Source organism: Rattus norvegicus, chromosome 1, assembly GCF_036323735.1.
Source record: "Rattus norvegicus strain BN/NHsdMcwi chromosome 1, GRCr8, whole genome shotgun sequence".
In the NCBI taxonomy this organism is placed as follows: domain Eukaryota; kingdom Metazoa; phylum Chordata; class Mammalia; order Rodentia; family Muridae; genus Rattus; species Rattus norvegicus.
The window spans coordinates 167368882-167386914 of NC_086019.1; the positions used below are offsets into that span (position 1 = coordinate 167368882).

At 36.3% G+C, this 18033-nt stretch overlaps 2 protein-coding genes across 2 annotated transcripts; both read left to right on the top strand.

The window, feature by feature from the left end:
* The first annotated feature begins 1870 nt into the window (after positions 1 to 1870).
* Or52z13 (olfactory receptor family 52 subfamily Z member 13) lies at positions 1871 to 2818 on the top strand. Its single transcript, NM_001000742.1, has one exon. The coding sequence runs from the start codon at positions 1871 to 1873 to the stop codon at positions 2816 to 2818; it is 948 nt and encodes a 315-aa protein (NP_001000742.1).
* Positions 2819 to 13999: 11181 nt separating this feature from the next.
* Positions 14000 to 14962, top strand: Or52z14 (olfactory receptor family 52 subfamily Z member 14). The gene has a single exon (NM_001000150.1). The coding sequence runs from the start codon at positions 14000 to 14002 to the stop codon at positions 14960 to 14962; it is 963 nt and encodes a 320-aa protein (NP_001000150.1).
* The last annotated feature ends 3071 nt before the right edge of the window (positions 14963 to 18033 follow it).

Consider the following 18033-nt stretch of genomic DNA (forward strand, 5'->3'; position numbering starts at 1 on the left):
AGTTAGCTCTAAAAGAATACTCATGTGTTGCTTTAGTTGAAAAATTGTGTACTGTGATCATGTAACAAGAATATATTTCCAGTGTTACACTTAGTAATTACAGCAAAGCAAACACTTTGTACATTCTTTTTACTTTCAAAGAATATTTTACAATAATCCTAAAAAGCATATTGCCAAATGAAAAGATTTACATTAGGTTGTAGGATTAACATGAATTTCAGTAATACTGGGCTCCTAAAAAATGAGTATCCTGACCATTACAATTCTAAAACTTTAGTAATAGAGTATTTTGATTAAGAATCAAGAAATGAACAAAATAAAACTGTAAGATCAAAAACTCAGGTGGTAGTAGATACTGGCAAGGATGTGGAGAAAAAGGAACACTTTTGTTGTTGGTGGGACTGCAAGCTGGTACAACAACTGTGGAAATTATTGTGGAGGTTCCTCAGAAAATTGGACACAATACTACCTGAGAACCCAGCTATACCACTCCTGGGCATATACCTAAAATATATTGCAACATATAGCCAGGACACATGCTGTACTATGTTCATAGCAGCATTATTTATAATAGGCAGAAGCTGGAAAAAACCAAGATGTCCCTTAACAGAGGAATGGATACAGAAAATGTGGTACATGTATACAATGGAGTACTACTCAGCTACCAAAAACAATGACTTCATGAAATACTTAGGCAAATGGATGGAACTAGAAAATACCATCCTGAGTGAGATAACCCATTGAAAAAAAAGAAAAAAAACCAAAACACACACACACATGGTATGCACTCACTGATAAGTGAATAATATATGATTTAAAGATCACATGAAGCTCAAGAAAATGGAAGACCAAATTGTGGATGCTTCAGTTCTTCTTAAAAAAGGAAACAAAATACTCACAAGAAGAAATAGAGAGACAAAGTTTAGGGCAGAGGCTGAAAGAAAGGCCATCCAGAGACTGCCATACCTGGGGATCCATCCCATATACAGCCACCAAACCCAGACAATATTGTGGATACCAAAAGTACATGCTGGCCAGAACCTGATAATATCTGTATTCTGAGAGGCTCTGCCAGAGCCTGACAAATACAGAGGTGGATGCTCACAGCCAAACATTGGACTAAGAATGGGGTCCCCCATGGAGGAGTTAGAGAAAGGACTGAAGGAGCTGAAGTTGTTTGCAACCCCTTAGGAAGAACAACAATATCAACCAAACAGGCTCCCCAGAGCTAATAGGGACTATACCACCAACCAAAGAGAACACATGGAGTAACCAATGGCTGCACCTGCATGTGTAGCAGAGGATGGCCTTGTCAGGCATCAATGAGAAGAGGCCTTTGGTTCTGTGAAGGCTCTTTTTCCAGTGTAGGGGAATGCCAGGACTGGGAGGCAGGAGGGAGTAGGTGAGTGGGTCGGGGAGCACCCTCATAGAAGCAAGGAGCAGGAGGATGGGATAGGTGGGTTTTGGAGGGGAAACCGGGAACAGGGATAACATTAGAAATGTAAATAAAGAAAATATCCAATAAAAGAAAAAAAACAGCTATGATGTGCAAAACCTTCCAACCTTCCTTGGATTTGCTTACGTATTTGATGTTAAAACAAAACTTTTGGCACAGTATGTAAACTTCACTTTAATATTTAAAGTTTTGTTTTTAAGTTTAATTATCACCTTTGTCAACAGTATATGTTTTCAAGTTTATATTTGACTGTTAATAAACTCTGCCTATCACTGAAAAACGTGTGCCAACCAATTGTTATTTTAGTAAGTCTATGAAGTGTTATTTCTTAAAAACATAATAAAATAATCCTAATTTTTATGATTTCCTATTTTCCTTCAGCTCCAAGATTTAGTGTCTGAGGACAGAGAAGAAATGATAATGTCTTCAAATCACACCAACCTTAGAGACATTTGGTACACCATGATTGGTATCCCAGGATTAGAAGATATACACCTTTGGCTCTCCATCCCCATCTGTTCAATGTACATAGTGGCCCTAATAGGCAATACCCTATTAATACTCCTGATCTTCACAGAACACAGCCTTCATGAACCAATGTACCTTTTCCTCTCCATGTTGGCCCTAGCTGACATCATTCTATCTACAGTGACCACACCAAAGGTTCTTGCCATCTTTTGGTTTCAAGCTGGAGGCATTTCTTTCGCTAGCTGTGTGTCTCAGATGTTTTTTCTGCACTTCATGTTTGTAACAGAGTCAGCCATACTGCTGACTATGGCATTTGACCGTTATGTAGCCATCTGCTATCCACTAAGATATACCACCATTCTAACCCCATCAGTAATCTGCAGAATAGGCATCGTATCTGTGAGTAGAAGCTTCTTCATCTGTTTTCCCTTGGTCTTTCTAGTTTATCGACTCACTTATTGTGGCAGGAGCATCATCCATCATTCATACTGTGAACACATGGGCATTGCTAGGTTGGCCTGTGACAGCATCAAAGTGAATATTTACTATGGAATGACTGTGCCTTTATTTTCTATAGGTCTAGACATTGTGCTTATAATAATCTCCTACACCCTTATACTCCATACGGTGTTTAGAATACCTTCTCAAAGTGCCCAACTCAAGGCTCTGGGTACGTGTGGCTCCCATGTCTGTGTCATCCTTCTGTTCTATACACCTTCTCTCTTTACCTTTTTTGCTCACCGTTTTGGGGGCCACAGCATACCACGTCACATGCACATTCTTTTTGCTAACCTCTATGTGGTGGTACCCCCTACTCTCAACCCTATAATATATGGAGTGAAGACAAAGCAAATTCAAGACAGGTTTTTCCAGATGTTTTCTTGCATTCACTAAGACATATTTTTGGTGTAATCATGTAAGGTTGATCTTAATGTTATTTATAGAAACTATATAACTAAGAGCATCTGAAGTTACTCCTAAAATTTCATGTCATGGCAGCATTAAGAATGAGAATGACAGTCATTTTGGAGTAAAAGTATAATGGTAAGCTCTTAGTAGTCCAAGGATAGCTTAATTCCTGTTCCATATTCAGGTCACTTTTAACATCCTCCAAAGAACTAAGAATAGGGCCCACACTCTTAGACCAAGCAATTGAAAGCAAAAATCCCATATCAACCTGTAAGATATTTTTGTGTGAAATGGGGAAAGATAATACTACAGAGAAAGTGTAATTCCATATCAGCAGTATGGTTTAGTCTCTGATCATTTATGCTCTGAGTTCAAGATCAGAATTTTAGGTCTTGTTCAATTATGGTCCTGTAACTCTTCCTAAGCTCTTGAATATTCAGCTGTAACCTATCTACATGAAAAAATATGTATGTGTATACACATTCTATGATTTGAAAGCTTAAATACAATGAGCTGCATAGTAATACCAAAAGTGCCATGCATAGCGTGAAAATAATCTGTGCATTATTTTATTATGAATTGAAAACTAATCTGTATTTCATTAAGACTGATTTTTTCCAGAAAGAAGCAAATCTTTGTTTCTCTTCCTTTCTTAGGCAATCCTCGAACATGCAATGGTGAAATATTCAGAGTAAGAATGGGAGCATAAAACCCAGAGGATTCAACCTCATTACCACATGTGTTAAACTATTGAAGTGAATCAAATGTATTTCTCCCTAAATAAATGAGAAAAGAGCAATTCCCTCTCTTGGTCATTAGAGAGGGTAGTGTGGATTGCAGGATTCCAGCCATTTTCATATTTAGAGTTAATAACAGTGGTAACAAAAATTCATTAGGAAGCAAAGGTCATGATAAGGATGTCAGGGCATAAAACAAATAAAGTAAATAAATACGGAGTGATCCCGAATAGTCACTTAAACAAGAACCCATGTAACTCTCTAATTTTTATACATGCTCACAGCACAGAAGGTAAAGGGGGACTAAAAAATAATGTCATGAATGCCCTAGGTATATTTGTTAAAAATGCATCTTAAAACTATGCTGTGGTAGAATTGTCACAGGAGAAGTTACAATTAAGCACTTGTTCAGAAATAAAGCTTTTTAAATCTTTTACAGAAAAATAAGTAATGTAAAATGATACATGTTATATCATCTCAAATACATGGAAGCACTAATTCAACCAGACATATAAAGTCATATATGCATTATATTTGCATAAAATTAAAGAACAATTAAAATATCATTTATATTGTAGAAATGTTTAAGGAAAGACTTTAACAAAAGTAAATTTAAAACTAAATGCTCTATCAATATCTCTTTTACAAGAAAGGTATATACTGCACTAACGTATTATTTTGTGATTATATAGGGAGCTATTCCTGTTTTCTACATATGGTATGGTCTTAAATACAGTTATTATCATGTTGTATAGTCTGTCAAATATCCAATTTACCCAATAAAATATGTGGGACATAGATTTGTTTTTATCATTGTATTGTAAAAGTGTGTTCAGCTTTCTGGTTGTTGTGTTTCATCACTAAGAGGAGTAGTTTAAGATTTTCCTTTTGCAGAAGCATTGACAGAGTGTTAGGATGGCTGTTTGACATAATCTAACACAAAGTAGCTATTATCAATGGGCAAAGAAAATGTTTACATAAACGTATTAGTCCACAATGTATATTTTTCAAAATTCATGATATACACATTCAAAACTCACTACAACTCTACAGATGAAATGTTCCATACCTATTAATGCCTATCAATAATGTTCACATCTAAATAGAAATTTCTTGGTACTGGAAAAGTTTGTTAAAAACAAAACTTCTCTGGTCATCACCATCATTACTGTGAATTTAAAAAGACTTAAGCACTGTGTGTGTAAAAGTGGAGAAAACAGGCACACCAAAAATGATGTATACAACATTGTCTCCATTCTGGGGATGCTAATTCTTTGTATTTGTATGAGCAAATAACTAAGGAGCCAAGACACCAAACTTGCTATGAGAGGTTGAGGGGAAAAGGCCCATAGTTCAACATAAGCTGAATGCGTAAAGTAACTAAATTAATTGTTCTCTGGTTGTACATGATATACATTAAAAGTAATATCTTAAGAAACAATGTATTCCTAATTGTTTCAATCCTATTGTCAGAAATAAAGATAAATTTAAAGCATATGGTACAAGTTGACAACATTTCAGCATTTAAGGCTAAAAATCAAAATTCTGAAATCACAGGAGAGCAGAATCCACAGGCTTCCCTGTATCTGTCATTATAGCTGCAGCAAAGCTACAGCTGTGTACATTCTGTACTAAGTGATGATGCCTGGAGTATCACTGGAGGGCAGTATCAGGTACCTCTGATTAGCGCTGTCCCCAAACACTTACCAGAACCAAAGTAGGATTAACTTTGCACTTCTAATCAGCCAATTAAAATTTTTAGAGGACAATGGAAAAAAGAAAACATCTTCAATAAATAGTGCTGGTCTAACTGACTGTTTGTATGTAGAAAAATGAAAATAGAGCCATATTTGGCACTATACACAAAGCTTAAGTCCAAGTGGATCATGGACCTCAACATAGAACCAGATACACTCAATCTAATAGAAGAGAGAGTGGGAAAGAGCCTTGAACTCATTGGCACAGGGGGAAATTTCCTAAAGAGAACTCCAATGGCCCACGCTCTAAGATCAAGAATTGATAAATGGAACCTCATAAAAATGGAAAGTTTTTGTAAGGCAAAGGACATAGTCAGTAAGAAAAATCAGTAACCGACAGATTGGGAAAAAATTCACTAATCCCACATCCAATAGAGGGCTAATATCCAAAATAAATAAAGAACTCAAGAAACTAACCACCAAAAAAAAAAACCAAGCAACCCAATCAAATATGGGGTATAGAACTAAACCAAGAATTCACAACAGAAGAATCTCGATTGGTTGAGAAGCACCTAAGGAAATGTTCAAAGTCCTTAGTGATCAGAGAAATGCAAATCAAAATGGCCATGATATTTTACCTTACACCAGTCAGAATAGCTAAGATCAGAAACTCAGGTGATAACACATGTTGACAGGGATGTGGAGAAAAAGGAATACTCCTCCAATGCTGGTGGGATGACACCTGGTACAACCATTGGAAATCAATTTGGAGTTTCCTCAGAAAATTGGAAATAGACCTACCTAAAGACCCAGAAATAACACTCTTGGTAATATACCCAAAAGATGCTCCACCATGCCATAGGGGCACATGTTTCACTATGTTCATTGCCGCCTTATCTGTGATAGCCAGAAGCTGGAAACAGCCCAGATGTCCCACGACAGAAGAATAGATACAGAAAATACGGTTCATTTACAGAATGGAATACTACTCAGCTATTAAGAATGGGGACATTCTGGGTTTTGGAGGCAAATGGATGGGACTAGAAAATATCATCCTGAGTGAGGTAACTCAGACCCAAAAAGACATTAATGGTATGTTCTCACTAATAAGTAGATATTAGCTGAAAAAAGTACAGATTATTCAAGACACAATCCACAGAACTCAAAAAGATCAACAAGCTGAAGGGACCAAGTGAAGCCGCCTCAGTCCCCCTTCGGGGGGGGGGGAGAAAAAAACCACAAGTGGGGAAGGAGGGAGAAACAGGGGAGGGAAAGGGGATTGGGGTGGTAGGGGAGAGGGGAACATGATCTGGTATTAAGTGGGGGAACAGGACTGAAGCCCTGAGGACCAACAGAAAAAATGGAAACAGGTGAGCTTGGGGAAAAGGAGGTTGGGATGTCCCTCTAGAAAGTACCAGAGACCTGGGGAGTGAGAGACTCTCAGGACTCAAAGGAGGGCACCCTGGATGAAATGCTCTCCAGTGGAGAGGGAACTTGTTGTGCCCACCTCCAGCAGAAAGACAGGGCATCAAGTGAGGATTGGGTTTGTATCCCACAGTCAAAACTCTGACCCATAATTCTTTCTGTCTAAAAGAAAAGCAGAGATGGAAATGGAGAATAGCCTGAGGAAAAGAAGGTCCAGGCACAGGCCCAAAATAGGATCTAGCCCAAGGAGAAGCCTCAAGACTTGACACCATTACTGAGGCTATGGGCCACTCACAAAAAGGGACATATCATGATGGCCCTCCAAAAGACCCCACAAGTAGCTGAAAGAATCAGAGGCAGATTATGTGCACAAACCAATGAACAAAAGCTGCTGACCCCTCTGTTGAATCAGGGAAAAGCTGGAGGAAGCTGAGTAAGAGGGCAACCCTGTATGAGGGCCAGCAGTGTCAATTAACTTGGACCCCCCGAGATCTCTCAGACACTGGACCACCAACCAGGCAGCATGCACCAGCTGAGATGAGGTCTCCAACACATATACAGCAGAGAACCCCAGGGTCTGGGTTCAGTCAGAGAAGATGCACCTAACCCTCAAGAGACTGGAGGCCCGGGGAAGTTTAGAGGTCTGGTAGGGTGGGTGAGGTGGGTGGAGTGGGTGGGTTGAGGACATTCTAATGAAGACAGGGGTGGGGTATGGGGAGAGTAACAGTCAGAGGGTGGACTTGGAGGGGAATAAAGTCTGGAGTATAAAATTAAATAAAAAAGTTAATATAAAAAAAGAAACGACTTTGAAATTATGATTTGATTCTCACCAGAAAAACATATGTGACTTAATGAATGGAATTTTTTAAAATACAAAGACATTCAGCTTCATTTCCACAGGGCATACATTTTCATTATGACTTGGGACAGTGATGAGACTGAGGTTCAGATTTAAAGGTAAGGCACAAAACAATGACTGTGGCACATGGTGTACTCACCATAGTTTGTACAGTGCTCTGTGCAAGTGTTCCTGGCTATAGCACAGCTTACACTTGCATGGTCTGTGCAGTCCTCTCAGCATTTCTGGCTACACTGAGCACCTTAGAAGATTAAAGCAAAGGATTAATGTCTATAGGAGGGGAGATGCCTAGCTTTTCTGGAAGTTGATATGTCATGTCTGTTTGATATCCATTGGAGATATTTCCTTTTCTAAAAGAAACAAATGATGAGCAGATTGGAGGGTAGAAGGGAGTTTAGGGCAGGAGGGACTAAGACTACAGGAGGGAAGGGAAACTGAGGTTGTGATATAAAAAATATAATAAATAAATAAAAACAAACAGAAAAAATTATAGTATTTGGTTTTTCTCTAGGCCTCTGATTTATCCAGTATCAGGTTCTTGGCTATGCTAAAAATATAAAAAGCAACATCCATAAGGCCCACACAAAGTCAAGCCAGACAAAATCAGTTTTCTTTAATGCAGTGATACCAGGTGTATTGATCAATGCTAGGGCAGGTGTCCCTGAGCTCAGGAGTAGTTGGTCAATACCAAATAGACTCTATGGTTATCTATTTTATGAGATAGGCAGAGAGAGAGGGAGACACGCAGAGAGACAAAATGAGAGAGAAAGAGAGAGAGAGAGAGCAGAGAGAGACTGAGAGAAAGGAGAGAGAGAGAGACTGAGAGAGAGAGACTGAGAGAAAGGAGAGAGAGAGAATGTAGGAATGATCTTAGAAAAGTTGAGTTAGAGGAATGAATGATCAGAATGTGTGAAATTGTGAAAGAATTTTAAAATTCATTATTTTAAAATTTTAGCAGAAAACCTATGGAGTCTACATATACATAGATTCATTATAGAGAACATGTATAAAGATTAACAGAGCAAAAGTATTTATATATTATCTGTGGTTTGAAACATTATCCATGATTTTTTTTCATAATGTTTCAGCTGTTTCTCGTTCTGTTGTTAGAACTCCTTTTATAATTTATCATTACATGTACCTTATTTTACTTTAAGGAAAGGAAAAATGAAATAAGCTAGAGCTGCTTTGGATTTTAGTCGTAAATGAGGCACTATTACCCTTGCCCTGACACCATCAGCTGATGGGGTTCTTCATCATCCATGGCCTTGGTAGAATAGTTTAAATTTCGGAAGGCAAATCCCATGCAGGTATCACAAAGAACTAGGGGAAGAATTAGTAGCAACAGGAAGAGATAGCTGCATAAGGACCCTGTGTGATACTAAAGAAAGACGTAGCTGAATTGTCATAACTGTAACTGAAGGGATGTGTGGAGCAGTGCCATACAAAAGCCACCAAACAATGAGGAACTGATCTCAGCATTGTTCTTTCTATGGTTAAAATTTCTCAAACAAATATTCCTATTTATGTGTCTATTCCCTTTACAAATTAACAAAAATCAAAATATATTTCTCAGATTTCTAAGAACAGTAAATTGTTTATCTGGGTACACAGAACACAACTGTTTCTGGGCACTTGCTATAATTAGTACAGAAGTTATGGGTCATGAATCTGAACACCTAGAGATTTGTTAATTTGCAAGGTGCCTTTAGTTAGTGCATTCTTCTACAATTTAGAAACCAAAATGAATTTTTAAAAAATCATCCTTATGAGAAGGTTTCTAATTGAATACTTGTTGAATTACAGAAGTTAATTTCAACTAATTTTAACATTTCATTTGCATTAGTCAGTGGTGGTCATGTTAGGCACCAAAATTTCTTTGGATTTTGGATTTAAAAAATTACAATCAAGAGGCTTTGGTATTCTCTCTTTTTCATTGTGTTTGGAATATGTAAATTGAAGATATACTTTTTTTTCTAAAGTGTAATTGTTTGCCATTTTCTTTTATTGTTGACATTAATTAGAAAAGCTAATAATTTAAAATAGGAAGCATCCAAGCATTTCTACACATCAAACCTAGTGGCAAGTTGTTAATCCTTACAATCTTGCTTATGCATTCCCACAGATCCCTGTAAAAACCAAGCCCTTTTCATAAACCCATAGCTCTGGAGCACTGATGATGCACCTTTGTCTCTTTATTATCTAGCATAGGTAAAATTCATCAAAGGTAAGCCATATTATAATATTGAATAGGTTTCACATGTAGGAAATAATATACTGAACACTTTCAAGTTTCTAATGAGTGGCTTTTACTATACTAAAGAACTAGTTTCTATATTATTGATCACCCTAAATTTTAAGATACCAGTTTTTTCTTGCACAAATAATATTCAGTGGTCTGCATAGTTTTAAATTTGTTTACATGGTATTTGTGCAATTACCTAATCTAGGGGTAGATAATGACACTCGATATTTGTATGGACTTAAATAACTGATACATGGAAATAGGTTTTAAACTGAGACATGCTAAGACCATTCATATTGTAGAGGAGATTGTTTTCCCTACATATTGCTGTTCTTATACTAATCTATGGACAGGCTAATGGATAAAATATGCTTATATATAAATACATTTCACTCAATTTTATACAGAAAGAATCTTTAAAATTCTTAGATGATGACTATGTATGGTCTTGGTAGCACAGCACTTGCCTGGTCTGCACTAAGCTCTTAGATTGATCCTAGCACCACAAAGGAAACAGATGATGATTAAACAGATGATGATTACACATTATTTTTCACCTCAATGAGTTATGAATTGTTTTCGGAACCTTGCAAATTATTAAGTTGTAGATTTCTAATACTACAAAACAGTCACATTCTTACAAAAGTCATGCATTTTATAAATGGCAGCACATTATCTGGCTGCTTCCTATTCTGTCAGAGAATTTTTGCCTTTGATAGAGTTTTTATGAGTTTGTCCAATGTGTTGCCTCAGAACAAGGTCATTCTCACACTACACACTCAATCTGCGTTTGGTTTTCAGTTAGTTTGTTTAATTGCTTGATTGTTTTGCTTTAATTAACGTATCATTTGGACAATAAACACTTTCTTGTTTTTCCTCAACTCCACTGAGTCTTGAATCCCTTGGCAGTGTAAAAACTATATGGCCAGTCCCAGGGTGAGTTCTGGGTACCTAGATTAAGGAGATATAACTTATCCCACAGAATCCAGCCTTGCAGCATAGGGGAGGTAGCAGCTTACAGTATTCCATATTGGAGAGTTGAAGGTTGCTGCCTTCATAGGATATATTCTGAGTGGTACTCTCAGATTAAGAACATCCTAGTTCATATTAGAGATACCATGGGTCTGTCACCTCATACCTTTTCATAATATTACACTTGACCATGAGAGCTGTTCTAATGATCCAAGGTGGGGAGAGAAGTCTATCTTTGACTGTTGAAGTTATATATAATATCAATGGGTATAATTTAACAGAGATAAGATAATATGCTTTGATTCTATCAAAGCATCATTGAAAATGTTTAATACCATTTCAAACTGATGGTTTTGATTAGGGATAATTATCTAAGAATGTGAATGGTGTACAATCTCCATCACTACTCAATTGCTGGATAAGTTATTCATGTCAGGAAGAGTACGGTTTTAGATTCCAATTCTTCTACCCCATTTTTATGAAAGCTTTTCTTTATTACTTTCAGTTGTCTCATTTAAAAACCCTTAAAATTAAGACCAATTAGAGCTTGCCTTGCTAGTTTAAGACCGAAATAAAAGAAAAACACCTAAGGGACCTTGGTGTGGTCGGTGAGGAAACTCGAGTTTCAGCAAAGGAAGGGCTGGCATTGCAAGAATTTCTCATAGTACATTTTAATTATTTAGCTCTCCACTTTACATTTTTTGTGCTTGTATTATAAGTTTTTGGAGATAGCATAGTTTTGATGTGAGTTGCAAGGTAGAATGAGATATAAAACAGAGACAAGTGCTTTGAAGTGACATAATTAGGAAGAGGATGAAAAAGTTAAATTTATCCATATTTAAGTAAGAAATCCACACACAAGAGGATTTACAGCATAATACAGATTTGTTAATGATGCTTTATGGCTTCTCCTGATTAGTTGCAGAATAAGTAGAACCCAAAGCCTTTTGTGGACTATTTTCTTGATTAAGGTAAGCATTGATTCTTAGGGAGAAATGAGAAATGATGTGCATTGCAGTGTATTGGTGATTGCCAGGTCAGGGTTTAATGAATGGGATGGAAAACAGAGTCCAAATAAATAGTGTGAGTACCATGCTACTTCTACTTCATAACCACTGGATATCCAAGCCATTCTCTATGATAACTGCTGTTTATGTCCCCTGGAAATATATTCTAATATGAATATACATTTAGAAATGCAATACTTTGAGTATAAATGTTAAAGTTAGGCACAAGCCATGAAGGTATGATTGCAGAAGCTTGGCTGTCGATCAAAAATAAAATAAATAAATAAAAATTTAAAAAAGGAGCAGATTGGAAAGATCAAGACCTGGAATTATATACAGTTAATACTATCAAACAGTAAGGCAAGAGTGTCTTCTAACCCAACGTGCTTTTTCATGTGTGTTGCTCCCATCTTGCAGAACCATTTGTCACCCAGTATAGCCTCTAACTGCAAAATAGCTGTGCTTCTCCTGTGATGAGACCCATTGTCTTTATCCTGAACAGTTCCTGGATCCTAAAGGGAACAACTATACACATGAGAAATCTGCTGGCTCGTAGATGAACTTGTATAATCTCTCTTTTTGATGAAATGTTCTTAGTTTTACTAAAATAAAAGAGCATTTATGTACTTATGAATGCATGCAAACTCCTGTAATATTAGTATTTGGAAAGCTAAGAAAAGGTTGATTCAAGGCAGTTTGGGCTTAAAACAAGAAATAGCCTCAGAAAAGACATCCTTCTTATCATGTCTTCTAGATTTTTTACAACTAATAGATAGTTATTAACATGCATTTGTGCTGCACAACACTTTTTTAAGTCAGTTTTACCATTTTTGAAACTCTATTTTTAAAAACATTTTGAATTTAGTAAGTATTTTTTTCTGTTTTATTAATAGATCTGGATCAAATATAAAATTTTTGAAAATATTCCATATGATCCTTTGTAATTTTCTAAATTTATTTCTCTCAATAGAATTACAAAAACCACTTCCATTGAATTTCTTTTATCATGATAGAATTTTAATTCTATAGCTGTCTAATTGTATTGTTCCTTCAATTCATGAATATCTCATTCCTCGGGCCTTAACTAAGAAAACTGATTTCCTAATATTCATTTATTACCTCAGTTATATACTTGAGTGATGATCCTTTTTACAGGTATCTGTCTGGTAACTTTCTGCTGTTTTCAGTCTTATGTTGCCAACACTTGTTAACACAAAATGACTTGTCTTTCATTAATTCCTTTGAATTTTTCTCATGGTGACTTAATATAATTTTTATTTCAACTGTTATGTAATACAACAATAATGATGACATTGTCTAATGATAGTGATAATAATATTATTATCAAGGAAATATTGTGTCATCAAGTAAAATTATTATATCAACAATAAAATAAGAACCCATAATATAATGTACATAAAAGGTTTGAAAAACAGGGAATGTGGAATATATGATACAAGTATGAAATTAGAAAGGAAGAAAGCTAATGTATGCTGAGGTAGAATATGGTTAATGGCTGTTTAGCAGAAACAAATACAGATTGCAATCATGAAATACAAAAGCATAGTTGTGAAATTAAAGTGCTAAGCTAATGTGGCATTTTACCCAGTAAAGACTACCTAAAGTCTTGGATACAAGTTGATAAAAGAATAAAAGTATCAAACTCTTCGATGACAAGTTACACATTAAAGTATGGGAGGTTGGTAGTATTGACTCAATAATATTCCCACCCTAAAGATTATAATTTAGCCTGTCAGGATGGCCACATGGTCTCAAGTTCATCTTCAAAAAGACCACAATGCTATCCTGACTACATCTTAAAAATTCCAGAAAAGAGAAATGTGATAAACATTAGAAAATATCAGTCAGGCAAAAGCGCTTCACAGACTTGCATTTTGATGCTAACATAGTAGTTTGAGAACAGTTTCTAGAATCCATATCAAACAAATTTATGTTTTGTGCAATTTTTACACTTTTCTCCATTGCCATTAGTACAAATGTTATAAAATTTGGGTTTATTTTCCTGTTCATAAAATATTCCTGCTTTATTATCTATATATTATGATTGATTGAAACATCATTGCCTATTTTATTATTTTACTCTTTGCATAATTCTTTCTCTAGTCATTTCTAAATTAATTTCTCAAGAAATTAAGTCAAAGATAACCATGATTCATGATTTTTTTCCCATCACCATTCCCAGTGTCAGAAAAGAGAGTAAAAGATGACATCTTCAACATCTTTAAATCACACCAATCTCAGAGACATCTGGTATACCATGACTGGCATCCCAGGACTAGAAGATGTACACATTTGGCTCTCCATCCCTATCTTTTGTATGTACATTGTAGCTGTTGTAGGCAATACATTCCTAATATTGCTGATCTCCACTGAGCGTAGTCTTCATGAACCCATGTACTTTTTCCTATCTATGTTGGCTCTAGCCGATATCTTCTTATCCACAGTGACTATTCCAAAAGTATTAGCAATCTTCTGGTTCCAAGCTGGAGGCATTTCTTTCGCTAGCTGTGTGTCTCAGATGTTTTTTCTCCACTTCATCTTTGTGACAGAGTCTGGTATTCTGCTCTCCATGGCATTTGACCGTTATGTGGCCATCTGCTATCCACTAAGATACACCACCATTCTAACCCCATCTGTCATCATCAAAATGGGCATTGCATCAGTAACTAGAAGTTTCTTCATCTGCTTCCCCCTGATCTTTCTTGTTTATAGGCTCACCTATTGTGGGAGGAACATCATTCATCACTCATACTGTGAACACATGGGCATTGCCAGGTTGGCCTGTGACAGCATCAAAGTCAATATTTACTATGGTTTGGTTGTAGCTCTATTTTCTATATGTCTAGATGTAGTACTTATTATTGTTTCATATGCTCTCATACTTTGTTCTGTGTATAAAATACCTTCCCAAGATGCCAGACTGAAGGCTCTGAGTACATGTGGCTCTCATGTCTGTGTCATCCTATTGTTTTATACCCCAGTTTTCTTTTCTTCTCTCGCTCACCGGTTTGGAGGTGACAGCATACCATTGCATGTTCACATCCTCCTTGCTAACCTCTATGTGGTTCTACCACCCTCCCTCAACCCCATCATTTATGGAGTAAAGACCAAGCAAATTCAGGAGAAAGTTGTTCAGTTTTTTTCTATGAACAAGGTAATTTGTTGACAGAATTCAAACCATGTTGACATCAAACAGCTTAGGTTTCTAGTTTTTCCATAAAAACTATAAAAAATTAAAAGCACTTGAAGATATTTTGGAAATATTTTGGTATCTTAATAAAAATTACAATTTCTAGCAAAATAGACAGTGTTAAATTCTTATAGATTACGTGTCTTTGGTTCAAGTCAGTATTATTGTTTTTATTATATAATTATAATCAAGTAATGAATAACAATAAACAGTTCTTTATACAGAACTCATGAAGTCAAAATATTTTACCATATCTATTTACTTTTCCATTTAATATATTTTCCTTTATACAACTGCGCAAAATATATAATTGCTATATGTGTTTTAGTTACCTTCTCCTAGTTTCTCTATTGTACAAAAATGCAAAGCACATGAATAGAAAATTGTTGAATTAGTTCATCCCAGCCAACTGTGATATGCATTTCCTTTCAGAGCCATGAACTCTGATCAACAAATTAATTTGTATGGTTTTATATTTGGCTTCAGTAAAAACAATTTTTAAGGCAAATTATTTTAATGTCATAAATTTAAAAACTTTAAAAATAATTTCTTAGCTAATTGCCATCAATGCCACCAAGTAAATTATGAAATCAAGCAAAAATAATGTATTTGACATGACATTCAATTATGAGACTTTAGCAAAAAATAATGCCTACATACTATCTTCTTTTACAACACAGTACATGACATCATGCCCTGTGTTACCCATCTTAACTAACCTAAAATACTAAGGAGGAACTTTGAAATAATATATTAGTAGAAATGTTTAATTGTATTACAAATTTTCTGTTAACAAATATGATAGATATAATTTAAATTTTGTTTCAAATGCTCACAGTGAAGAAGAGAAATTAACCTTACAATGATTGTTTCAGTTTTACATTACTATTGATCATTTTGGTCTAAAAGTTTCTCTGAGACCTTGGTTTTATTTCAGTCTTTTCTTGAATATCCATGTTAGTATAGTTTCAGGTATACAGCCAGAGGCTAGAGAAATGACTCAAAGGTGAAGAACACTTTTTACTCTTGCTGAGGATTTGAGTTTGGTTCCCAGCACCCATGTTAAATATTTTTACTAGATATTTTATGTATTTACTTTCCCCACTCTCCCATTCCCCATCCCCTTCCACCTGTTCTATGAAGATGCTCCCACTCCCACCCACCCACTCCCACATCAATGCCCTGGCATTCCCCTATACTGGGGAACAAGCCTTCAGAAGACCAAGAGCATCTCCTATTGATGCAAGACTGATATCCTCCATTACATATGCAGTTGGAGCAATGGGTCCTTCCATGTGTACTCATTGGTTGGTGATTTAGTCCCTGGAAGGGCCAGGGTGGGTGGTGGTCTGGTTGGTTGATACTGTTGTTCGTCCTATGAGGTTACAAACCCCTTCAGCTCCTTCAGTCCTTTAACTCCTCCATTGCATCCCTGTGCTCAATCTGACAATTAGCTGCAAGCATCCTCATCTGTATCAGTAAAGCTTTGCCAGAGCCTCTCAGGAGACAACCATATCAGACTCCTGTCAGCAGGTGTTTCTGAGATCTTCTTCAATTTCTTTTTTCAGAGACTTCAAATTCTTGTCATACATATCTTTCCCTTGCTTGCTTACAGTTACACCAAGGTATTTTATATTATTTGTGACTGTTGTAAAGGGTGTTATTTCCCTAATTTCTTTCTCAGTCTGTTTATTCTTTCAGTAGAGGAAGGCTATTGTTGTTGTAAAAATATAAAAAAATTAAAAAGGTATTGGTTGTCTTTTATCCTGCTAGGTCACACTGCAGTGTCCCAAGATATCTGCTAGATATCTTGGCGGAAACACATCCCAACTCCTTGGCGGCCCAGTGTCTCCTGCCACTGCACACTTTGCTACACTCAAATTGTCACATAAAAGAACACGCAACACAATAATCTTTGATCCAATTGGTAAGATATAATTGCCCACCTAAACATACAAAGCCCAGTACCATCCATCCCTTAAGAACATTTTTAACAACCTGTAAAGGTACAGCGTGGAATCTTAACATCACCCGCCATACTGTCCTGCCATAGCTTCTCTCCTCTCCTGTCCTCTCCTCTCCTCTCCTCTCCTCTCCTCTCCTCTCCTCTCCTCTCCTCTCCTCTCCTCTCCTCTCCTCCTTTCCATTCCAGTCTCCTCCTCTTCCTTCAAACTTCTCTTCCACCCATTCTTTCTTCTCCTCCAATGACAGGCCTTCTTCTATCTTGTACCTGTCCCTCACCTGTATTTTACAAATTCAATGGGAAGAAGGTTCTGGTGAGGTCATCTGATTCCAGAGTAGATGACTAGGCAGCTGCCTTGAGGCAGTGGAATTAGCATCACAATACACATAACTCCAGGGCAAACCACAACAAGCTACTGATTTGTTTGAGTTAATTTTATATCCAGACACTTTGCTGAAGTTGTTTCTCAGATTTAGGAGTTCTCTGGTGGAACTTTTAGGGTCACTTAAGTATACTATCATATCATCTGCAAATAGTTATATTTTGACTTCTTCCTTTCCAATTTTTATTCCTTTGACCTCTTTTTGTTGTCTAATTGCTCTGGCTAGGATTTCAAGTACTATATTTAGTAGGTAGAGAGAGTGGGCAGCCTTGTCTAGCCCCTGATTTTAGTGGGATTGTTTCAAGTTTCTCTCCATTTAGTTTGACATTGCCTACTACTTTGGAATATATGGTTTTTACTATGTTTAGGTATGGGCCTTGAATTCCTAATTTTTTCATCTTTTCTATCATGAAGCAGTATTGAATTTTGTCAAATGCTTTCTCAGCATCTAATTACATGATCATGTGGGTTTTTCGTTAAGTTTGTTTATATAGTGGATTATGTTGATGGATTTCCATATCTTGAACAATCCTTGCATCCCTGGAATGAAACCTGTCTGTAATTCCAAGAGGTCCAGCACCCTCCATTAGAACCATATATGCTGGGATAGGCATACATACAGACACATCCATATAAGGAAAGATAAAAATCAATGTTGTTTAAAAATATATGTTTCTGTTTACAAAAACAGGCTTCAGCAAC